General features: G+C 36.1%; 1 protein-coding gene across 7 annotated transcripts in view; it reads left to right on the top strand.

Annotated features, from left to right (window-relative positions):
- Positions 1-26,617, top strand: part of Pam (peptidylglycine alpha-amidating monooxygenase) — a 326,641-nt gene that overhangs the window by 193,934 nt on the left and 106,090 nt on the right. For all 7 annotated transcript variants that reach the window (XM_021255825.2, XM_087180704.1, XM_087180703.1 and 4 more), the window contains exons 4-7: positions 1,964-2,021; positions 13,101-13,188; positions 23,662-23,747; positions 25,188-25,271. In XM_021255825.2, the coding sequence (XP_021111484.1) occupies positions 1,964-2,021; positions 13,101-13,188; positions 23,662-23,747; positions 25,188-25,271 (316 nt within the window). The remainder of the gene's footprint in view (positions 1-1,963; positions 2,022-13,100; positions 13,189-23,661; positions 23,748-25,187; positions 25,272-26,617) is intronic.

Below are 26,617 nucleotides of genomic sequence, written 5' to 3'. Positions count from 1 at the left end.
ATCACAGGAAGAACACAGGCTTGAGCTGTTAGCAACTATGTTAGTGTTGCTCAAGTCTTTTAATATGCATGTATATGGGAGGAGGGACACACAGATAATTTAAGCTGAGAATTTGAAGACTGATGCATAGTCGAGAAGATGGCTCGGGAGAGCATGATTAGTTTGGTCGTTAGCTAAAACACCTTTCCAAAACTACTTAGTCTTGGTTTGCTTCAGTTTCTTGGTTTGTAAAATGAGAATAACAGAACCTATATCAGATGAAGATGTTTTGAGGAATAAAGGAAATTTGTTGGCATATAGTAAGCTTTCAATAAATGTTGTTATTATTATCTTTAAAATGGAGTTAATATATATCTAGCATAGATGGTTGCTTTGGTTATTAAATGGCATAATAGAAATAAAACATTGAAAATCACGTCTGGTGCATGATAGAGGATATTAGCTACAAATTGGAATTCTATCAGCGATAGCTATAGAAGCCACAAAGTATCTGCTGGTCCTAAAATACTCACAGTTCAGGACGATCAAATACAAGAGAAATCTTGAGCTTATTATTTTTTATTTTAAAATGGAGTAGGTTTGTTCGATAACATTGGTAATTCAGAGAGTAGAAAAATATAAGCATCTTACTCATTATTGTAAGGTTCTCAAGTGCTATTTTGCCAATTATTTCTTGGATTTTAATACACAGTTCATTTCTTCAGGCTATATGTGATTTAACCTCCTAAATGTGCAACCCTCAACATTTCTCAGCATGTCTCTTTATTGGCAACATATGTTTGAATCTAAATAATTATAAAGATACTTAAGAAATGAAACAATTTACTCAACTAAGAAAAAATGATATCTATAAAAGTAGCAACTTAAATGGAATCATATTTTTATAACTTTTCAAATTTTAAGATCCTTGTGTCATCTGTATTCAAACTTTCTTATTTTCCCCCAAAGAAGTAAACTATTAGGCTACATTCACAATTTTTAGTTGCTAACCCTTAGATTTAGAGAAACTAGAGTATTCTCTACCCATGTTGGTGGAGTCTATTGATTCCAGCACTGTGCAGTAATAATCTATGAAGTATGAATTATTAAATGACTGCAGCTGATCTGTGTTTGGTATATTATCAACCATTGCACATACTGTGCAGAATGTAGGTTTCCATTAACCATTCCTCAGAAGTGTAATCGCTTTAAATTGAAATTTTTGTCACTCAGAATTCTTTTTTCTTTTTTGTGTTTTCCCTTTCACTTTTTAATTATTTTTTATTTAGAGCTAGGGTCTTGCTATGTTGCTCAGACTGCCCTGGAACTCTTGGGTCAAGTATTCTCCTGGCTTAGCCTTCCAAATAGCTGAGACTTCACACATGCACCACTGTGCCTGGTTTGGTAAAAATTCTTGGTTTTAACATATTTGATAGTAGAAAAATGACCATTTGGATAAAGGACCAATAACTGGAAAAGAAAATAGTTTTGGCTCATATTGATTTTTTCATGCACTGCATTAACATTTCAAAGTAAGGAAGAACAACATCTTATTCTTAAGACCAACTTTAATTCCTTGTATTTCTCTAATTAATATTTGGAACATTTATATAGTGACTCAGGAAATTATTTAATTTTACAAATAGCAAAGATGGTCAAACTGACTCTCATTATTTTCAAATCAAATGCATTAAATGTTTCCACATTTTTTATCTAAGAACCCAAAATTTCACCTTTTCACTGTGACAGTACTGAAAATATCTTTCACAATAATTGGTTATATAAATAGGATTTAATGTTGCTTAAGAAAGAGTCTTAGAAAATCTCGTAGGGTACTTAGGCTCTTTCTAAGCAGCCCTTCTGCTAACCTGCTCACCTTACTGGACCAGCACTTCTGTTTCAGTCATAGGAGCCATGCATTGTTATTCTTTCTTTCCCATTAGCAGCAGTTTAACCAGATTTTGTACCTTTCTTTCCTCAACAGTCTGATTCCTACTTCTGCATGTCAATGCGTTTGCCAGTGGATGAGGAAGCCTTCGTGAGTAAGTATTAATTGGATGGTGTGTTTCGGGGGAGAGTGGCAGTTGGAAGGAGAGCAGTTATTTGAACTTGGTGAAAGGTTCGCTTTGATGGTTATGAGTGTATTCATCTTTGGCTGTCAGTTTTCAAAACGCATTTATCATGCCTAATGCAGAAATGAAGTAAAGGCAGCCACTGAGAGACAAGAGTGCAAACTGTATCTGGAGAGATGCATGAGTAATAGTAGTTAAGGAGCTGCATGCAGATGTCAATGGTCACCAATACCGTGCGGTCCCATTTGTATGGTATTTGCTTCCTGTCTGGCGCTGAATGCTTCATTCCACTCCACTCAGCAGACTGTTTACTTACCTGCTGGTTTGTGCTGTATATCAACTGCATTTAGAATCAACATTGGGGACTATAAGAGCTTAACTGTCAAGCAGGTAGATGGATACAAAGGACAGGAAGGGCAGAGAGAAGGAAAAAAGGAAAGGGGAGGAGGGGGAGGGGAAAAAAAGAAGGAAGAACCTCGATCAGAGAGGAAAAGCAACAAAGCACCATCTGTTTCCATCGAGGTTGTTTTAATTTAAGCATCCCTTTCGACAGACTTTTAACTGTTTAGGGAAGAGGTGTGATTGGCAAATCATTCATGAGGGTTTTTATTTTCCTGCTTCACTTTTCTGGCTTAAGATGTTGATTCTGGAAAATGATGGTAATGAGAGTTGTACTTTGGTCCCTTGAAACTAATCTTCAAGTGGGCTGTCTGAAATGACTATTATGTGAATTGTAAAATGTGTACCACGTAGCCCTGGGGCAGTCTGGGATGAATTTTCATGAGGTCTTCCCCACAGGAATGTACATTATCAACCCACAAAGCCAAAACAATGTGCATTTATTCCCCCCCAACACTTTGGTGGCAACCACAACAATACAATCTATAACAATACTCTCTAAACAGAACTGTCTCAGTAGTTAATCCCTAACAGTGAAAATCATCCTGTGAGAAGCTAAACTTTGCCTGACTCTTGTTTTGGATAGCATTTGGAAATTGGCTGGAAAAAAGTTAGGAAGGACAGCACCCCAGGTCCTGAGTTAAATAATGCTAAAGATGGAAATAGAATTTAAATTCCTCATTGTAGTTCTTTGAGTAACCCAAATGTCATTTAGAATATAAATTCACAATTAAAATATTAACAGCAAGGTTTTGAAAGTTTCATATGCACATATCTGGTACTGCTGAAGCAAGGACTCGTATGCACATCTTTGGTAGCGTAGGAGAAAATAATATTTACTCATAAAAGGATTTTTACAGGATTTTTTCCTTTACTAATGTTATACTTTCTTTGCTCAAGTTCAGGGGTAATCTGAATTCCTACCATTTTGACTGTTTTGAAGAGAAAGGCACCGCGCACACCTGTATAAATATGGTAGCGCTGTGTCACAGCAATATTGCAGGTCTTACATTAACAATTACTGATTTGTTCCTGAAGGTTATTGATGGTATTTGATTTTAGGGTTGGTGACTCTAATGACTATAAATATATATGCTGCAATGTGTTACTCCTCCCCTAATAGAAATGTGTTTATTCTCACATAATTTAAAATTTAAAAGTACAAGTGAATGTATAATATTCAGTCTAGCAAAATATTCACAGGCAACACATAAAGGACTGCACTAGACCCAGGCTGCTAAATATTTCTCCATTTTCTTAGGCGAGGCTCTTGTGAGATCAAACTGTTCCAGGTTCTAAAGTCTTTATATGGTCTTCTAAGATTAGTAATTATTTTCGGTATTTCTTCCTGTCTTTATTACTGTGAGGATTGCATGAATGCTAAAGATTTTGTTAGCTGTTCAGAAAGAGCTATTTCATCTTTAGTGTGAGACTTTTGATGTACTATTTCCTGAGGATCTGACACTGAAGTTTAGGTGTAGCCAAATTAAAACTGGAAAGTGACCAAACAGTCATTAATATAAAGGGTTAAGTAAGGGAAAGGCGCTTGGCTATTCAGTTTATATGTTGAGAGAGTGATTATACATGTTTCAAAATGGCAAAGTGGAAGTTTTAGCCATAGATCCAAGGATTTTCCACTTTAAAAAGGCTTCTTATGATGTAAGGAATGAAGCTTTAGCTTTTTGGTGTCATGCTCCAAATTTCAAATCTCAAAATGCCTTATCGTAGGATTGGATAATGCCTGTATCATAAAATGAGGTTGAAAAACGAGGGGTCCTAATGACCCACAATACTTTAATTTTTAAAATGAAAAAATTATAAAAGTTATTTTTCCATTCTTTATCTTGTTTTTATTTTCTGTGCCTTTTTTACTTTTGAATAGCAGCAGGATATATGCCATACAATGTGATAGAAATGCAGTACCTGTCTGTTGAATGAAGATTTAAGAAAGCATTTTGTTTGGCCATTTTTTAATGTGACATTTCAAATAGTAGACAATGTATCTTTTGCTTTATATCATAGTCTTATTTTACTATAAGGAATAATTTTTTAAAGAAAAATCACTTGTTCATCAATTAGTAAGCAAAATTTTTCTCTATACCATTATTGGTCTGGGCAATGGGAAAGTGAAGTATGATACATGTTCAAGGAAGTCACAGCCTAGCAGAATTTGGGAAACAAGAATACGAAAAAACTTTTTTTTTAAAAAAAAAAACTTTTTTCTTATACTTTTCAAGATGCTAAATAAAAGCCCAAACAGCAGAGTACAATTCACATTGCTTATTGTAACATCATAAATTCTCTTGGTAGTGTTAAAAGTCAAAATTGTATTTGAATAACTCACAATTGTGGCTTTAGATGTGACTAACTATATAACCTATTTTTGATAAATGTACTCTGTAATTTTGATAATATTCCACAATGATTATTGTGGAATTTGTATATACATGCCTGTCGTACTTACATATGAGCGTACAGTATGTATGATGTGTTAATATATCTTTGTTGAAATGTGAATCAAAATAGGTATTTGTGGAAATACACTGATGAAGGTAAAAAAAATGTTGTTTTTACCAAAATCATAGCTTTTCCTGGAGCATCACTTTTATTTATTCTTTTAATAAGAAATCACAGTATTGGAATGGGAGAAGGTATGATAAAATCTGCATTTGGCCACTGAACTGTGGTGCTATCAAGAAGGTGTTTTACGGACACTCAGAGGAATTGGCTCTGACAGCTGCCCACTCAGCCAAGAAATTTGACTGTCATCTTCATCCACTTGCTTTCCCTCACACGGATGACCAGTAAATAAATGTTTCTTTTCCTTAGTGAAGGATGGTAGGTCCTTATCTATCAAATTGCACTATTCAAATGCGATAGAAGCCACAGAATTTGGAAATAGATGAAATTAATCTAATGATTCATTGCTCTTCTTTTTCTTGGTTTTCTCTTTTGAATGTAGAACTGTTTCTATCACAGAATTGCATAGTTAGATTCGAATATTTCCAGATGTGGCCTTTCTTAAGCAAAGTACATGTTCAGGTGACATTGGGAACAATCTAATTTTGTTCATGCTATGGGTCACCAGTATTGTGACTATAAAGACCAAGGTCTGGCAGGGTGCATCGCTGATATCCACGTTTTGTGGCTTTGAGGGCAGTAAGTAGGAGGATATATGTGTGAGCCTGTGTGCGGGTCCCCATCCCCATGCAATTACTCTGTCATCTTTCTTCTTCCAAAGAGTTGACTGAACGTCCTTTCCTTGGTCCTCACTGGGATGATCCCAACATGAGTATACAGTCTCTGTCTCCAGGAGGCCATTCAGAATCTCTCAATAGACACCAAAGGAACCTCTTCTCCTTTTTTATGAAAAATTTCTTGGAAAGATCAATAACTAATAGCACAAATAAGATGCACTATACTTGAGGCCTTTGATGAGTGAATAAATCTGAGTTCCTTGGTTATTGTCATTAAACAAAAGTTGTTGCTGTCTACCTGGGCATAGTCTCTGAGTATTTCTTGAATGTCCTCAATCCTTTGGTCACCCACATATCCATGTTTCCAACACTTAACAACTCCCAGACTTTTCTCAGGTAACAAAAAGGCTAGGAACCATTTCATTATGTTTATAAACCTAAGAGCAGGAATGTTCTCAATTAGATAGATTTAGCGATTACCAAAAATTTGTTGATATAGCTATTTTATGCAATGATACAAAAAGTGCTACCTCCCTAGTAAAAAGACCAATTCAGAAAGCCCAGGTCTGAATCAAATCTGATGTGGTTATCCTTTCTGGGTGGACTTTTCATGGTATTTTGATATCATTCTACAGTAATCATTTGAGCTATTTCAGTTAGAACTACTGTAGTAGCCAACTCTGAAAGATGACCATAAACCTTGTCTAGTTGGGAAAATTCTGTAAAGGAGGTAGACAAGATTTGATCAGAACCTGGGAGTACAGCTTGTTTGGATATGGAATGGTGGAGAATATTCCAGGGTGAACGGTATGGGCATAAAGGAATACATGAGACATAAGTGTGAGTGCCAGCATCATGTAGTGGCTAGAGCTAACTCAGAGCCAGACTCACCACTTTCTAGTTTATGACCAGGGACAGTTACTAAAACTTTCTCTCCTCAAAGCTCAGCTGTGTGAGAGGAAAAGGGACCAGACTCAGCAAATGAGTGCCTGGATAAGCTAAGCCCTACTAAGTGTTAGCAGGTGTAGTTATTATGTGAGAAGGGCTGCCTGTAAGAGTGGACTGGAGTAGGGGATTGTCATGTTGGAAGGGTGGAGAGCTAGGAGCTTGGTACACTGTTATGCACACCTTTAAAATGCTAGCAGCAGGATATGGATTTGATTCTATAGGAAATTAATAGGACACTGTTACAGGACTGACATTACAAAAACAGAGCTTAAGGATGCTTACACTCTTTTATCTTACATAGCTTGACTGATAATGTCTATCAGTTCTTTAGTGGGTTCTGGCCCAGCCCATAAAGTTCAGTTTTAAAATACCTACTGTCTGTCTAGGAATTTAGTTCTTTGTGTTGAAATTCCTTTATTCAGACATAAGGATTATTTCATTTTAAATTTACATTCAATATATAGGCTTGTCAAGGTGTCTTCTTATTTCTTGGTTAATTTGGCAAGAGCCACAGAAAATCCTCATAAACTATGTTAAATTCTTCATGTATTATATAACATCACCCATGCTACCAAGAGTTGATAATGACAATTTCTCTATTACAGTTTCGGATTAAAAATGTTCAGGGAGGCCCGGGGATTTAGCTCAGTGGTTCCGGCGCCTGCCTCGATAGTGCAAGGTCCTGAGTTCGATCTCCGGTACAAAAAAAAAATTCAGGGAAAAGGTCTTTCCTTTACTGCAGAATTGCTTGATGGTTGTGGGGGGAGCTAGCAGAAGATGAATGTGCCATTGCTGCAGGTTTTCAACAGACTGGCAAATGGCCTGTAGTGCTGTGAGTGGTCCACTTAACTGTACCTTTTTGGCCTTACTGCGTGATTTTGAACATTACAGGTGATCACATCTTACACTTACATTACAATTTAGGGCACTGCTATCTTCAGTTCCTTTTTTCAAGTTCAGTTTTTGAAGCATAATCTTTATATTTTAGAAATATAGAAATATTTAATGGAGTAGTATTAAGGTTTTGGGATCTGTAACTTTTTAAAAAATCATATTCATTTTATATTATTGTTTCTTAAACCTTGCACCTCTCCAACTCTGCCAAATATGCCTTAAAAGCACCAGCACTGTTAGGATATGGATGCTTTCTCACCAACATAATCACTAAAGGGTCCATTTGTATGAGTGCTTCAGACCTCAGCCCCAAAAGGATTTTAGGTCATGTAGCTACAGTTACATGATATAATGCAGAGTCCCAGAAATTCCATTTAATAATTCTAGAATATCAGTTAATTTTATCTTCCTAAATTATCAGTTTGTTTTCAAAGAAACTTTTTTTATCATTTGTCCAGAACATTTAAAAGAGAAATGCAATCTCAACTTAACTAAGAAATTAGTTCATTGAGTGTGTGCACACAGGATACACTCAGACACTAAAAATGTTCACTGTTGTCAGAATCACCTGTGATTAACCTGTGAAACTTTTAAAGATACACCTAACTGGGAATGATCACTGGAGATTTAGCTGAGCTGCTGATTCTGTATCTTATTAGGGAGCGGGATTGATCTAGGATTGACCCTAGGCACTTTGTTTTTAACAAACAACATAGAAAATTCTAATGGCTAGCCCAGGATGAAAAGCACTGTTGAAAAAAATTATTTAACAATGCGTAAAAATATACAGAATAAGTCATTTATTCTGTACCATATGATTCCACTGGAAGGAAAAGAAACAAGATGATTATCTCTAGTTATATATATTCTAGAATGCCAAAATTTTGGACAGTCACCCTTGGAACTTTTGAGTCAGTTCTTTTGGTTTCAGCAGGTTAATTGTCTATGTTCTATGCTGCTGTTCCTCTAAAGCATATTGTTAGCTAAAAGGGTGTTTCAGCCATTCCAGTGGTAATTTAGGAATGGTTATGAGTACATAGATATCTTCAAAATCACTGGCTCTTCTGCTTGGCTATGTGCATTCTTTACAGTCATTCTGTGGCCTCAGTTTGGCTGATATATGGAAATTTGACCTGGATATCCACTTGGAAAGGAAAAATGGAGAGAAAGCCAAGTGCTAAATGGAATTCTCTCGTAGGTCACATTGTTAGAGAATTTTATGGCCCTGATTATAGTCTGATGTTACCCACATGAGGCCATAAATCCCAAACAACGTCATGCCGTTGAGCAAATTCTGCTTAGAACTCCAGAAAATGGACCCAGTTACCTCTCTGCTCACTATGTGGCCCACACACATACTTTCAAATTTTTCATTTCCAATAGCATTGTCCTTTGAGAAATCCTCCATCCTATGCACTTTCAGTGTCACCGTATTTTCTTTAATTAGTGAGTCTTGCTCTTTATGGAGTTTTAGTCCTACAAAGGTACTGTATTTGGTTCCCAGGATGTACCTATAAAATTTTCCCTAACCTTTTCTATCAGGTAATCTGATTGGTTGGCAATCACCGGGATTGAAGTAGCATTTCCACTTCAGCATTCCTCGTCTTCATAATGAGGTCCAAGAGTTGGTGGCACTTTCAGTCTTACTGGATATAGTATTTCCTTGCATTCTCACAAGCCTGTGTTTTGAGCTATTTGTCACCATCCCAAGGTACCTTTGTTTATTCTGCCTGTCAGAATGGCACACTTAAATAAAGTAATTTTCATTATTATCCTCTAGATCTCTTCCCCTTGGATCCATTATTTCTGTGGTGTATGATGGGAGGAATTTATTTTAAGATGCAATTTCATTTTATAGTCTGTTTTGTCTTTTGTTGGAACCTCTCACAAAGTCCTATGTGTGTCTTGTTCCCAGTGGACCTTATTCTTACTCACAAGGGGTGGGCCTTAATATTATTCCTATATTAAGTAAGACCGGAGCAAGCCCTTGACATGAACCTGTCAAATTAATCTTTTCCCACTTTGGCCCCTTTCTATCACTGGCAGCAGGCTTTTTAATAAAATTGTCTAAACACTGCATTATTTTAAGGAATCTACTCTTTGTTGTAAATTTGCATTTTGATATGACATTTTTGCCATAAGCAGTTTTCTTTTTGTCTTGTAATGAATTGTACTTCAAGCTATAATTATAAAAATACTTAGATATTATACTTTTTCTTCAGGATATGAAAAAGGTAGTTACTTGCTTGTTTTCACCTTGTACTAAGTAGCTAGCATTTAAATTAGACGTTCAGTTATTAGAGGGATATATGAATCAGTGAGAATAAAGAGAGGGAACCCTGGTGAATTTTCTTTTACAACCACTCTTCATTTTAGAAATGAAAATTAAATACATATCTAGTAAGAGTTCATTGTGGAGCAAGTAAGCAGTTCATAAAAGAGTGTATCCGGACACAAGTGAAATATGGTTAGAGAATTTATTCTTGGAGTAATCAAGATTTGTCCTCTCATTTACAGGAGACAATAATTAGATCCTCTTGCAGAAGCAAGGGCCCAGGCAAACTCTTCTTTCCCTCTTCTTGAAAAGTCTCAGAAATTGAATGCTCTTGCGTTTATGTTTTATTTCTCTCCTAACAAATCTCTTACCTGAATCTTTTGCTGATGCACATTTCATTTTATAAAATTACTCATGCTCACTCTTTCCAAAAAGGTTTTTGCCCCACTTCACAACAACAACAACAACAACAACACAGTATTAGTATAAGACACTTTTGGTGTCCCTCGAACAGATTCTGAGAGTTCAGGACCTTCCTGTAGTTCTGCCCCGAGCTTTCTCCGTGGTTCCTGCTTTCATCTGCTTTGCTTTTGTCCATCCTTGTAGCGTTTGTGTTTAATCTTTGAGTGAATCCCAAATAGATAATTCTCTGACCTCTTTTTGAACAACAGCCTTATAATATCCAACAGGATATTTGTACTGAAATTTTTAGCTGATGCCTGAAGCTCAAATTGGCCATTTTTGTTTATTACCAAAATTCCGAGAAGGCTTCAGTAGTAGGAAATCCATCAATCCAGTAGTCATCCACGTAAGTTATGAAAAACCACAATAGTCAGTCTCTTGTTCGTCTCCCTGCTGCCATGGATTCGCAAAGAAATTTTTTTTTAGAAAAGAGAAAGAGGGGGCCCGGGATTTAGCTCAGTGGTTCCGGTGCCTGCCTCACAAGCGCCAGGTCCCGAGTTCAATCCCTAGTACCAAAAAAAAAGAAAGAAAAGAGAAAGAAGGGCTGGGGATTTAGCTCAGTGGTTCTGCCACCTGCCTCGTAAGCAGAAGGACCCGAGTTCAATCCCCGGTACCAAAAAAAAAAAAAAAAGAAATTGTATTGGGCTGGGAATTTAGCTCAGTGGTTCTGGCACCTGCCTTTGCAAGCTCAAGGTCCCCAAGTTCGATACCCAGTACCAAAAAAAAAGAAAAGAGAAAGAATGGGAAGAGGATATAATCAACCAAAAAATGTATAAATGTCCATAGGGTGATATAAGCAATTTGGTAAAAATAAGTATAAGATTATAAATTGCATCTTATACCAGAATAAGTGTAAGGTACAAAAAACACACATAAGTGCCATGTGTTTGCACCTCAGCACTTTTTTGATTGTCTTTCTGCCAGGACAGATCCCTGGGAGGATTCTGTAGGGAGGAAGAAAATCCTGCACTCAAGAGTCTGTGGAGATGGATTAGACCTTGTAACACTATGCCTTTCTATGAGCTCAAGAGTTTCCTATAAACTCTTGCACCTTCCAACTGACTCTTTCCTTTCAAAGCATCTTTAGCCTTCTACTTTCTGTTACTATTCTTTGTGATAGAAAACAGTCTCAGATTATATTAAGTCCATTTTACAGCCATCTTCTCTTTGTTTTTTTAAATGATAGTATGAAAACCTCAAGATTTGGGGTTTAGACTTTAAGTTTGTATTTTCAGGGCACCTCATGAAAGGATTTTTATTCCTGTGAAAGTTGTAAGTCAAGGTAGCACATACTAAGGGCTTTTTGCTCAACCATACTTTGCAATACATGGTGCTGTAGTTTGATGTAGAGCTTTCTTCATTTGATAAATACTCACATCCCATATGTGTTCTAGGAACAAATAATGCTTTATTGTGTCAAACAGACAGACTTAAATAACTAAAAGATGCAGTTTTGCACACGACATATAACTTAAGAAATCTTATTTTAGGGTGTTTGGCATTTTTATGTGTAAAGGTGCCTTAGAAACTGCTACTGCACATTGAGACCATCCTCTTAAGTGAAGTAACTAGGACACACGTGTGTAAATATCAAATAGTTTCTCTGATGTGAAAAACTAAAAGTGTAAATAAGGATCAGCATGTATAATTGATGTTGTGAAATAGGAAGAAAAGGTCTAAAGGAGCAGGGGAAGTGGACAGGGCAGGGGAAAGAAAAGAAGGGAAAAGAAAAAATATGCGAAAAGGAAAAAAACGGAAACAAAGTCTTTGTAAATAGGGAAGGGTGGAGGGGGTGAAGAGAGGGCAGGGGAATGGGGAAAAAATAACCAAGATGCATCATGTAAATGTACAAATCTCCAATGATGAATGTAAGTGTACTGTATACCTAAAGTGTACCAATAAAGTTAATGAAAAAAAAAAAAGGAAACTGCTACTGCACACTGGGTAGCATTTTGAATGAGAACAAAAGAGGGTGAGCCAGAGGCTTACCGGGAAAGGGAGCACAAGCTCAACACTGGCCATGGATAATCCTCTATCATTTTTGGTTTTTGTTTTTAGCACCGGGGATCGAACTCAGGTCCTTGCCCTTGCTCAGCAGGTGGTGAAACCACTGAACTAAATCCCCAGCCCTCTTCTATCATTTTTAAAAAATGTTTTGTCTGTTTTACTTCTGGCTTTTGCTTAGTTTCATATCTTCCAATCACTATTATTAAGAGGAAGAGAGAAATGCTACACAACCTTCACTATCCTTTAACAAGTGTAGTCAGCTCATCTACGACAGAATTTCATGTCTTCTGTATTTTAGTGAAGATACATTTTCTAATTTATATTTTTGTCACAGTAAAACATTTCCATGTGTATCCCAGGGACTACTGTTGTTATTTGAAGGTCACAAATTTGTGTTAATCCTTTGCCTATGCTTTGACCACTTATTGTGGCTGTTTCACTATGCTGTTCTGCAGTGTTTTATGGTACTCAGCACTCCGGTAAAATCTAGAAGGAACTATATTGTGAATACATAGCTAGCAGCTTTCATTTTATACACACACAATGCTTTCACTTAAAAAAAAAACTTCAAAAGGAGTCTTCCATTAAAAAATGTGTGTGTATGTGTGCATGCATGCGCATTATTCAGCTTATTGTTATTTTCTCTTTTACTATATAATAGTTTACTGTCCTACTAAATCAAATTATGGAATAATGTTCATCATAAGGAATGAGATAATTTATACAATGAAAGCATTCTATCATTAAGAGCACTGAAACAACTTTGTTATACAGGTATCCAAAATGTTCAGAGATACAGTTTGTTATGACATTTATGCTCAGATGTGTAACTTGTATTCATGTTTGTGTATCATTTTCTCATAACAGTTGACTTCAAACCTCATGCCAGCATGGATACTGTCCATCATATGTTACTGTTTGGATGCAATATGCCTTCATCCATTGGAAGTTACTGGTAAGGATAATGGGCCCATTATACACAAGGGTGTTCAAAATGTGTGGTCTTTAATAGTACCAAGTACATTTCTGCAAGTATTTTACAACTTAAAATTAACAAATAGGTGTATTTTTCTTCCCCAAAAGACATTGTCCATGGTTAGCCTGTGTCATCATGGTTTATCACAGTTATTTAGTCTGCTATGGAACATATGTGTCAGTCTTCATCATTGACTTAATAAATAGTCTTTGTCATGCAGAGTGTTTCTGGGCTCAGACAAGTAATGAAAGGCTAGTAAGTTAGCTTATTGATACTCTGGTCTTGATTTTTTTAAGGTTCCTGATTCTATGTAAGGAGCACAGTAATTTTATTCACTGAGCACTCTTGCCTCAGACATTGTGCTAGGTGATCTGGATAAATCATTTCATTTTATTCTAATGTCTCCATCTCTACAAATCAGGTGTTAGCGTCCCTGCTTAACAGACAAGAAGTCTGAAGGTCAAAGAAATTTAGTAATTTGCTAAAGGTAATAAAACTGGTTGATACACAGCAGAATTAAACCCAAATGTCCAATTTCAAATGCAAAGTTATTTCCACTTTTTACCATATCGCCTCTCATTTATTCAAGTAACTGTTGCAGTTTCTGCAGTTATTTAAATCATTCTAGTGAGTCTTTTATTTTTGTGCATATCATTCATACATACACGTAACATACTTTGCTCATTTCCATACCTGCATTTCCCCTTCTTCCCTTCCCTCACCCTCTGATCCCCTTCTTTTCTAGTAGTCCTAGTGAGTATTAATATCATGTCGTGAACAATCAATAAACCTCTATTAAATGCCTCTCAAAGGCCAGAATGGTAGTGGATACTATGGGAGTTTCTAGAATAAATTTGTTTTCTACCCCAGAAGTTTACACCATAATTGTGGCTTGAAATCTTCCCTTTCATTTTTTCCTTTGGGATTCTTGAAGATCAGTGGACCCAGAAAATGGCTGTGCATTTTAAACTTTATTTTTCACTGGTGCTAAGAATCACTGTCACATATTTTACAGTCCAGAATGACTGGAGTGCTTGTCTTTGCCCTGAAAAGGAACCTGTTTTAATGCCCTGTCCCTACATAATTATGTAGACTGATAGACCTTTCTCTGTGCATCCTAATATTCATTAGTCTGATGGAGGCGAGCAGAGCCAACTGTTTTCTAGCCATTTTTATAATAAACAATTGTAAAATGTATTTGGAACTGGAAAAAGCACAGGGCAGTTAGTGGAAATCTCCATGGACAAAGTACCATCAAAGCATTTGTTAATAGGCTTAAGTTATTTGATGAACAGGGTGCATCATATAGGAACCAAACTCACGTGGCTAAGTTTATATAAAAATAGAGTCAGCAAATCAGTTAATTCCCTGTGGTATCAACATTCCAGTTTTTGCTCTTCAGTAAATCTTCATAAATTGAATTCTAGGATTAAAAGATTATTCTGTGACAGGCTTTTGTGAATCTTATTCTGGAAATCACATTCTTTGGTTTTTGTGCTTTAAAAATATTTCTTTTGAAATTAACAATATTTACCTTTGGGTTAGATATATTGAAAATAGCTAAAAAGGACGGAAGCTTTTTAAATCTGCTTTAGCATCACTTCAGTTGCAGGGAATGAGTGAGAAAATAAAATATCACTTAAACCCTATTATGGATCTAATTACTAAGAAAAATTATATAAAATGAATGAAACCTAGTTCATTGTTCTCATGTTAACAAAATACCCAAGCAAATGCATTACTTTGGCCCTTTTAAAATATTTATTAGTATTTTTAAATATACTACTTAAAAACTATATCTATAAAATATATTGACCAAAATACTCCTGAGTTGGGGAAAAATAAGATTCAAAGAAAATAAATATGAAAAAGAAAACAGAAATTGTGAAATAATTACTATTTATATTATTTTTCTAAAATTATTACTTGCAAGGCAACATGGAAGAATGGAAACACAGTGAACTAACTGAACAGATTCCCTGGGTAGATTATTTAGCTCATATGGGTTGGAGTTAGTCTACATTTTAGTGAAATAGTTATATTAAGTCATTTGTAAAAATCTCTGTCTGCTTGAAAATTCCATAATGTTGTGAATATACAATGCATACAAATGCTGAGTCAGTTTGAAAGATATTATAACTATTACTTGGTGATGTGGGCAGTGGTTGACTCATTCCAAGCAAGCAGCTCTCTGGCTTTTGCTGAACAGTTGCATCATTGAGTAATTAGAATTCTTAGTAACTCTACACCCATATCATTGTAAGTGGAATTTAAAGTATCTCCCTGGTGGCCCCTATTTCTATTTAATTTAGAAATTTGTAATAACTGGCTTTAATACCATAAAGCAAGGATAATAATTGATGCTGTTATTAATCTTCTTTTAACCAAGCCCAAAGTCTTCATTCAGCTTCCAAAAGCAGATGTAGGATTGTTCAACAGGCATCGAGGACACAAGCATTAAGTAAACTGTTCCAGAGACTCTGGCTTTACAATCTAGCTTTATTTCCCTTTTAAAGATCATGTAGAGCATTTATCCTCCAATACTGGACAAAATCTCCACCTATCTTAAAGAATTGGAACTCAGGGGATATTTTATGGGCTGAACTTCTAGGTTGCTTCACAAAAACATTCTTCACCCCCCACCCCCCCATGACTCACAGGTTCAGCCCTGGAGATAGATAGTCCATGTTTTCCAACAGTTTAGTCTCCTTTCCTGAATTATAACACAATAACAAAAATCTATCAGTGTCAAAAGTGTTGCATTCTTTTTCTAAAATTTTTCAGTCATGGAATTTATCACATTCATTTTACAGTTGCAAATATTTTCTTCAGTTGCTCCAACTGAATACACATAGTATTAAAACAAAAACTCCCAAATTTTCTCCTATATTTTGGGATAGGATACCTATAATGATTTTTGATATGTACGAATATCAAGAATTCATTCCCACTCTTGGGAAATCTTCGAGGAAGGCAGAGGTGTTTTAACAAATGAAAGAAAAGCTAATAAGATATTTTAACACCAAAATGTCAAGATGGGATTTTCTCTCTTTTCTGTTTTTTAGTTAGGATTCCTCCTATTTCACTTGAGTGTTCTGTTTTCATTGCCAGCAGGCTGGCAAGGAGGTATGTGTCTTTAATACGGAAAACATTTTTCTCCTGCAATTATGAAGTGGTAATTCATCCTCTGTCTTCAGGCAGCAATTTTATTATGAAGGCAAAGAGCTATTCTGATGATGCTTCGCTGTTGAGCTGCCCTCCCTTGCTCTTTGTAATTGCCTCTTTCTACTGTTCATTAAAATATATTTACAGTTATATTAAGTTTACATGAAAATAGTAGACACAGCATGAAGCAGTTTTCATTATGTAGTCATTTTAATTTCATAGTTTTTTTCTCTATGCACATTCCAGTCTTTTGTGTCTCATTCCAAATTAGCAGCTCACACTGGTAATGTGTCTAGTTAATTATATGCATGTGCATTTAAATTGCATACATTGATGTGAACCTTTTAATATACTGTAGGGTGGTCCCTTTATAGTTAGAGTGGGCCTGATGCTCAATTCCAAATTAACCTACCTCTGGAGGATGCAAATAAGGACCAACTGATGGAAAAGCAGCGGCTCTGTTGACCCATGTAAAGAAGGGGACAGTACTTGTCACATGTAACCTAATAACTTCTTTCTCGGCATTTTAAGGAGGAGACAATTAACCACATCTAGGGACCAACAGAGAGTAATTGTAGCAAGATTAGAGCAAATATAGCAATAGCATGATTTGTTGGATTTTATTTGTGCTTGCAGACAATGCAAAGCATAGCGATTTTAAGACTTCCAGATTTGTTGGCTAAATATGAGTCCTGAGTGAGCAGATGATTTTTTTTCTTTTGGTGGTCTGAGGATCGAATCCAAGGTTTAGAAAGTGCTTTGCCATTGTGCCACATCCCCAGACCCTCTTTGGGGCTTTTTAGGGAACATAGGATGTGGAGGTACTGAAAACTAGGTAATTTAAAGACTTTCTACTAAAAAGTAGTGAGTTTTTTTGAGCTCTTGGAAAATATTAAGATATTATATTTGTCTATTCTATGAATGATTTATCTTTACTCTAACATTTTTTAAAATGATAAGTAGTTAGCTATTGAGAGTTTTGAGCTTTGAAAATTATGATTTTGTTCATATAAATTGGTTTGGACATTTGAGGTAGTTGGGGTGCTTTCTTTTTTTAAATGTGTATTGTTGTCATGTGCATATTCTGTTCTGCTGAGTGTAGGGCATAGGGATTACAGCAAAGTATGATGGCAAACTGCAAGATTTTTTTGTGTAAAATAAAGGGCGATGTGGGGTACATAGTGTGGTGGCCATAGATAACAATTATGTACAGTATTACATGTTCCCAAAAGCAACGAGTATTGAATGTTTCACCACAAAGAAATAATAAATGTTTGAGGATACAAATATGTTTAACCCAATTTAAACATTATGCAACATATTATGAATTGAACATTAATGATACCCTGTTAATATGTACAATTTTATGCTTGTGATATCAACTAAAATAAAAGAACACTAGGAAGACAAAAAGCGATGTAAACTTTTTAAAAAATCACACATATAAAACGTGCAGTTAAAGTGGCTGGATTTTTTATGTGTTCAGCTTTGTATTTTGATGTGATTTTTTATGCACAGCCAAAATTATTTTTAGGTCTTGTAATTAACATTTGATTTTAAAACTATTTCTGATGACACTTATGACCAACTAATCTCTACGAATCAAAGATGGCCTCCACAGGTTGTTTGATGTTTTCTGAAAAGCAGAATCCCAGCTGGTTAAATGAGGCTATTTCCAGCTGTTCTAACTTGGAATCAGTCTTAAGCTAAAGCAGCAGTGCTTTACCATCCTAGGAAGCTTTAGCTTGAATCCCTTTCAACTGCTTCTATTTATTAACCACCTGCTGTGTCTTTTTAAATGCCACTGTCTCCACAGGGTTACAGATGCTGATGAGGGGAAAGAGGAAAGTAGCTAAAACATGTAAATATATATTGAGAGGCCTGTATATGAGACACCCTGCTTGGTACCCATTTAAGAAATCTTTTTTAGTGATGTTATTTTTCAGATAAGGCTGTACCTTTGTTATCTTTCTCATGATGATAATAATTCCTTGGTTGAGAATGGTATTTGCATGTGCGCCCTTTCCACTACAGCTACCTGCACGTGTACACTATATAGCAAGTAACACAGCACACCTTCCACAGTCCTCTCTGTTTCTTCTGCCATAGGAAACTTCAAAAATTAGACATACATACCATCCTTCTCAGAGTAAATAAAAATAATGCACTTCCAGAAATCTACACTGTCCTTTGTTTTAAGCATTATAAAATGTGCCTTTAAGTACAGTAGCAAAGTTTAGACATAAATTTCTGCCAGACAAAAATTAGTCATATTCATTTGCTTTTTCACCTATTGTAACAGAGTTATATTTCATATGGGGATAGCATAGTGGATCAATTCATTAAAATACAGTTGATAACTGCTTCTAACTTCTAGTACCAATGATTATATTCCTTGGCTGATAATTTTCAAGAATTTGGATTAGAGGTTTTGAGAGGAAGCTCCTTAGCAACTGCCCACGTCTTAGTGACTAGTGTCAAACTTTAATAAAATAAAATGTCATGATTGTAATTGTTTTGACAGTTTCAGGAAAAACAAACACTACATAATTTTGGATATTAAATTTCTTCACAGGTGTAGCATTTGGGTTAGACAGAGTTGCAATACTATAGCAGTGTTGTATTTAACAAAGAGCTAAAACATTGAAATCAGATTGTCTTGGGTTCAAATCTCAGCTGTACTTTTGACAGTTGCAATTAAATAAATTAGCCTATATTGGTCTATTTCCTCACCTACAAAATTGGGCACCTATTCTGGGCCACTATTTTTGTCTTAATGGGCCACAATGAAGCCTAAATGAGGTGATGTAAGTAATGTGCTTGGTGTAGTGCCCAGCACGTAAAAGTGGTAACTATTATCCCGATTCAATTATTAATAGAGTATTAACTACCCGTTCTGTGCCAAGCTCTTTGTTAGGCACTGAGGGTTTGTGCTTTGCACTCTCTGCTCTTAGGGATTTCATTGCCTTTCTGAACTAATCAGGGTGGAAGTTTAGGGGGTAGTTCCTGGGGTGCTGTTGGTTAGGCTGGTGCTTCTTAATCACCGTTCTCATTTAGATTTCTAATTAAGTATCCCTCTAATTACTATGTTAAACTGTACCCATTGCATTGATGTTCACATGGGAGTATCTGAATTGGGAAAAAATATTCTACAGATTTATAGAGCAGTAAAAGGCATTCAGATACCTGACTCAAACCAAATGCAGTTTTGGAATTTAAGGATACTCCACCTATGCCATTGATTTTATGTTGTGTTTCTCAAAGAAACTTTCTAATTGCAGGTTAATCTTCCTGCTTGAGGTTCTGTTAGATAGCTAATGCATTAAAATTAGAATTTAGTCTCACACAGACTTAACTAGAGGGCATGAAATTTTAGTTGTTTAAGCAAAAGAAGCACTGAGTTACTACTTCTGATCTTCCCCGAGTAACCTTGGATTTTAAATAGCTTTTAACAGAGAGTACTTTAACAGTCAATCATGGTTTATTTGGATAATTAAAAATGACAGACTAGCACTTTTCAGTGCTTGGCACAGTCAGAAAATATTCATGCCATCCAAGTGGTTTCCCTGTGGATTGGAGGTGAGAAGGGTTGTATAGGAAAGATCCAAGAATCTAGACTTGCTTTATTTGCAAATGTTGATCCGTGCCATTTTTATTATGAATACTAAGAAACCACAAGGGAATTATGTGAATCTTTTCTCAATTTAATTGTCTTAATCTGGAGAAGGCTTTAGGAAAAGCTGATAGAATGGTAAGAATAAGAAACCTGGTTGATGAGGCCTGAAATTACAATAGCCATTGATCAAAGGTTACATTGATTCCTAACCTTGAGACTCTTCTTACTAATAAGAATAGTAACAACTCCTCCATTTCTGTAGGACCCTCTTTGGAATGCCAAAATGCACAATACTGTCTCTCTCCTGCTGGTCATTTTTGGGGGGGGGGGGGGCGGGATGTGGTGCTATTTTCATTTAAAATGAGAAATAGAAATGAGAAAACGAAGAGATGCAGGGTTTTATCTAAATGGTCTTTGCTGCTCAGTTGTGCTCTCCATTATGGAACCAATTTCCACTGGCCTCGTATCTTTCCTTTTCACTTAGTCTTCTCACCCATTAAGTCTCAGGGTTACTTTCAGTATCCCCTCATCCTCCAGCAAGTGACTCTTCACTCAGTATTGAGTTTAATGCTTTCTTCAAAAAATATAAAACAGTGTTTAAAATAAAGCCAAAATTTGCTTTTGAAGCTCTTATTTTATGACTTGATAAAAGAAATAAAATATAAAATCACTCTATGAATATATCAGAACATCTTATTTCATCTAAAATTTGATTTTAGAATTGCATGCACAAATTGCAAGTTAGTTCAGAAATGATAAAATCAACCAAAGTTTATCTTCACATAATATTCCCTGCCCATAAATCAAGAACATGAACTGAGGTAGAAGGGATTATGACAGCCAGGGCTGTGAATTGCAGTTTAGCTGTGTGACTTTTGAAGTTACTTCAATTCTCTGAGCTCATTCAGTTTTAAAGTGTAACCCTTTTGTAGTGTTCTGATGAGAATGAATATAATCCGGTTCGTACAGAATACCAGGCAAATATGAATTCAAATTCAGTTACAGTTATATTTAAGTTTTTAATCCAAATTTTTAAAAAAATTATTTTTTATACATGACAGTGGAATACAATTTTAGTTAATTCCATTAAGAGCCTGTGTATGGAAAGTTTAAAGCTGACATACAGGCAAACATCCCACATATTAACTAAATGTTTACTAAATGCCAGGCAAGATTTTCAGGTGCCAGAAATAGAGGATGGAAGGCCTGACCCAAATCTCAGGGTACTTACAGTCGAATTGGAGAGACAGATAACCAAACTGATACTTAGAACAAGTGCTACCATTAAAAGGAATGGCAGTTGGATAGAACGGGACCAGAGAACATATCCTTGAAGAGGAAAATTGGAATTGAATCTTGAAGGAGACAGAGACGGTTAATCTAGCAGAGAGCTAGAATGGGGTATTCCAGGCAAAGTGAAGGGCAGAGAAGAGAAATTAGCAAGTTGGCATGACTAGAGGGGCTTTGTCTGGAGAAATAACAAGGTCTCAGATCATAAAAGGCCTCATGTGTTATGCTCTAATATTGGGTTTATTTTAATGTTATTTGGGGAAGCATTCAAAAACTTTTGAGCAAGCAAATGACATAATCAGAAACATTTACTAAACTAGTTTTCGATGTTATATTTCAATCTGGTTCCTTCAAGCCATAAGTTGAAAATCAACTTCCATATCAGAGGAAACAGTTATCTTGTTTAACCTAAGACTGTCATCACATTAATGTTAGGCATTTGTATATTTATGAACTTTGTTGAGAGCTGTGAAAATTGCCACCCAGAACTTTAAATTTTAGTAGCTCACAGCAGTGAGATACAAAGTTCATCACATCTGACAGTCTCACTTCTTGAATGATTGTAGCATAAGGCTCAGAAAAAGACTGCTTTTGGACACCGCCCAACATTGGAAGCCTTTTAATACACTTGGCATGAAGATGTCACAGACACTCATTCCGATGCACAGTTCTCACATGGCAATAATCCTTCATCATAACTGTGTTGTACTTGACAGTGAACAGGAAGAAACCACTAGTTGATGTGTTTTACATTGCACATTACACAATCTCTTTTTGCAGCCTGATTTATGGGAGAAAAAACATTTGTTAAGTCTAGCCTTACTGGGATATACATCATAGTTCCGGATCCCTTGCCTCTAAAGATAACATCATTCTCACCAGCTGTCTTCCCCCCACCCATTAAGTTTTTGGGTACATTTTAGGTATACATTATGATCACATTCATCATTCAGAATTTGTACTTGTACATGATATATCTTGGTTCTTGTTTTTTCCCCATTTCCCTTCCTTCCCTTCCACTTCTCCACCCTTCCCTATTCACCAGTTGTCTTCTGTCTGTAAGGAGGACACATGGTAGGAGTTCCTGCCTATGAGTATGAAGGAACTTGACAGTGGTTTTCATGTCTGTATCTTAAGTGTTTTCCAGTTTTCTAGCTTCGGTTTCTATCTAGGCAGCCACCACCTTCTTTTACGGGTCATAAGTAGTACACATTTTTCTTATGTGAGCCAGCTTCTTCCCAGGAATTTACATTTATCCTTGTCCTTGATAGTCTTCAAACATTTCATATCTGCCTAATTTCCTGCCTCTAATCTTATTTAACTGCAATTTTCTCAAACATAAACAATATAAAAGCAACATAAAAATGTAACCTAACAATATTTTGAGCAAATCCAATTCTACAACAGAACAAAACTAAGAGCTAGAGTGCCATGAGGAAAACACATGATTTGGAGTTAGATTACCATTTATCAAGTTTGACCTACCAGATGTCCTAATGACAATCCGGGATACCTTATGCAGAGCATCACTGCATATCAGCACCATAACGCTCTCAGAGAGGTGTTCGTGCAGACCTCAGCCCTTCAAGGGCTTCTAAGCATACCCAAAAATTACAAGAATGGAACTCTACATACACTGATCTGCCCAGATGTTCTTCTCACCATACAACTCTGTCCTCAGTGGTGAATCTTTAGATAATATGAATGTTTTATTAAATAATGTAGTACCCTGGCATAGTTTGAAGTTTATAAAGTGTTTTCACTTTTATCTTATTTGATTTACAGAACAACCTGTGAGTAGGTGTAATTATCCCTACTTTACACAAGAAAAAAAGCAGGGCTCAGTAAGATTATGTGTCTTGCACAAAATGAAATAACTTATGAACGTCACATTTCATACATTTACAGACATATATGCAAAGTCAGGAGTCCTTAAAGTGGGGTACATTTGTATTACTCACCATACTGAAGCTATTATTTGTTTCTGTGGCCAGAGATTTTTTGATAGCAACGCTGATCCCTAGGGGGGAAATATTTATGACATGTCTTTTAGTTTGCTTCTAAGTTCCCACCGCATTAGTATATGTAGTTTCTGTATATAATGCTTGCTTTTCTACCTAATTACACAGACTGCATTCCACACCTGAACATATTGAAGTATAAACTGTATACCTACTACACAGGATTGTTTCATGCAAGGCAACAGTCAAACAAACAAACTCAAAATAACCCCCTTTTGTAAGTGCTTTCTTTATATAGAAGTTGTTTGTTTCTTAATATACAATGATGTATGGATATACTTTGCATTTAAATGCCTCCCCTGATGTAGAACGATTTATGCATTTCACTACTTGGATATTAATTGTAGCTTTTTTTTTCAGGTTTTGTGATGAAGGAACCTGTACAGATAAAGCCAATATTCTGTATGCCTGGGCCAGAAATGCTCCCCCCACCAGGCTCCCCAAAGGTACATCAGAGACCTCTTGATATTCTTTCTAATTTTTTTTTTCTATTTTAATTTTTTTTGGTACCGGGGATTAATCTCAGGTCCTTGCGCTTGCACAGCAGGTGGCAAAATCACTGAGCCCCCAGCCCTTCTTCATATTCTTATGTTAATCTGCTTAACTTCCGAAGTACTTTTAAAATGTCCTTTTTAATAGTTGTTGACTGTCCCATAATGTGGTTGCACACTGAACATACTTGCATTGCCTACTTTGTGTTGAAAGGCTTCACTTAGGTACATTTTCTCTGCCTCTCTTTGGTTAAGTAGTTTGCCCTCATAACAGTTTAGATTGAATTAGAAAATAACCAACTATACCTCGAGCCACCTTTGGCCTAAGGCACATTGGCTCCTGACAGCAGCAGCATTTCATGAGCCAAGAGAGCTAGGAATTAAATAAATTGCTGTTTCAGCAAACAGATTTTTTTTTTTTTAATAGGCCTGGATCCTAGGTATTTAATTTGATGCCAAACCCCAGATGGCTTTCTGACTTTACTTCTAAACTGCTGACAGTTTCCAGTGTTATAGTGAATGACCAGACTAGACTCTCTTTTATTACCTGCATGTTTCATAATATTAAAGGGAGTGTGTGGTTCCATTGCAGAATGAGTCTGCCGTGGTTTGGGGTGGGCTTGTGATGCATGTGCCCCTCTCTTGCCTGTCTGATTCATGCCAGAACCCCTGGCTGATGTCTCTTTCGGGTTGTTTCAAATGAGCTTCAGATTCTCCTTAGTGCGCTATGTAGCCACCACCAAGCAAGTTTAAGCATGGATTCGTTGACATTTTCAGAGCAGACAGAATAAAACTTTTCTCTGCCTGTACTTTATGTGAAGTTTTTTTTTAAAGCTCATTAGTAAACTCAATGTCTCTGACAAGCCTTTTGAATTCCAAACATTCATTGGCATAATGGATTTAGGAATTTAGTTGGTAACTGGGTTTCTTTGATGGCATTTTTGTAGATACCTGATTTCACATGAGAAGAAAAGTAATTCCCCTGAGATCCTTTTATGAAGTATATTTCTTATATTCAACCTGAAAATAAAAATGAATGAGTATATGTAAAACTAAATGAAAAAATGGACTCCATTAAATGATCAACAAAGACAGAATTCTGTTCTATTTTGTTCCACTTCTTTCAAAGTGAATGAATTGTCCTATTAAAGTATACATGATTACTCTGGTTCTAAAATGGGAACTATAAATAGAGTTCCATACAGCTTTGAGAAAGAAGGACACATTATAGTAGATATTTTGGTCAGTGTCTATTTTATTTATTTTTATATAGCATAGTTTTATAAGTTACATTCTATTTTATTTTACTTTAGATTTTATAGATTAGTAATCCAAGCTCCACTTTAAGACTTCTATTTCTAAAATATTAATTTGTGTTTTTTGGTAAATTTTTAGGTGTTGGATTCAGAGTTGGAGGAGAGAGTGGAAGTAAATATTTTGTTTTGCAGGTGCATTATGGTGATATTAGTGCTTTTAGAGGTAAGTTTTGAAATGTTGGTACTGAGCATAACTTTCACTTCTGTATTGTTTAAAAATGGATGCACCTTGAGACGATAATGTTAAGTGAAATAAATCAGACACACAAGCTTAAATAACTCATGCTTGCTCTTATATGAGAAACCCAAAGTATGAATAATTTAAGAGCTAAATAAAAGATAGAAAATAGGACTTAAGGAGATAGAGGATCAGGAGATGGAGGGTAAAGGGATGAAGAAATTCTTAAGATGTGTTATGTACATGGACCAACTCCCCACAAGGAATGTAAATATTATGCACTACAAACATTTACGAATAAAAAAGGACCTCAGAAAAATTTTCTTTTCATGAAATCTCCCCAAATAAAGTAAGTGTACTCTTATCCACATAATAAAATGAAGAACTGCCCATATCCTCTGCTCACTCAGGTATTTCCTTTAATTGGAAACTATTGAAGGAATGACATTTATGTTAAAAGTTACCTCTCATACACAAGCGTGCATCCAACTGTACTTTCTCTCTTTACTTTCCAGTATATTGTCTTGTATGCCTGTGCTTGCTTCTGTCAGCAGTGCCCCTCATTCCCATCACCACTGTTGGAAAGCACAGAGAGGGACTGGCAGTTTCTTTGTGTGAGTAGGAGTCAGTCATTGGGAGACTGCAGGCTCTGCAATGCTAGGGAGGTTCTGACACTCAGGCTCTCGGGCCATGTGTGTAATCCACTCCTGTCATGTCAGGAACTCATCCATGGCCCACTGCACTGCTGCCACCAGACCCCACCCACCAGCAGACACTGCTGAGAACTCCTGTACACCTGCTGCTCTTCTTGTGATTATCACTTCGTTTAAATGCCCCTTTTCTTATTATAAAATAATTAACATGAAGAAGGGGCACTGTTCCCAAGGCAGCTGACAATGGTGCTTGCTATTCCTTCACTGTGTTTAGCCAAATCCTAACCACATTTTGGCTTCACACTTTTTTGTTCATTAGGCAGACTTCTCTAGCTTGTTGGCTTTTTTTTTTTTTCTGTGTCTTGCTGACTTACATAATCTCTCGCAAACCTTTTACCTTTCCTTCTAAACACATCACATTTCCATCTGCCGAGGAAGTCCAGAAGTAGACGTCCGTGTGTGCCTGAGACATTCCACTGGGTTCCTGCCTGAGAGAGCCCAGGTCCTGGGAGGGTCCCGGGAGCCTCAGCATGAGGATGCAGTCCTCCTGTATATAACTGAAAAATTGTAATCAATGCCATCAGATATATTGTCAGTTAACCAGGTTCCTATGGACCAGCCTATGAACCTAACTTCTAAATAAAACTTGCTTTCATATTAAAAGTATATTGTGACTTA

This window comes from Heterocephalus glaber, unplaced genomic scaffold (assembly GCF_053883595.1).
Source record: "Heterocephalus glaber isolate CG9 unplaced genomic scaffold, H.glaber_assembly_v1.0 deba00001465, whole genome shotgun sequence".
Lineage (NCBI taxonomy): Eukaryota > Metazoa > Chordata > Mammalia > Rodentia > Bathyergidae > Heterocephalus > Heterocephalus glaber.
The sequence above is the reverse complement of the archived record's forward strand: the minus strand, read 5'-3'. Positions and strand labels throughout refer to the sequence as shown.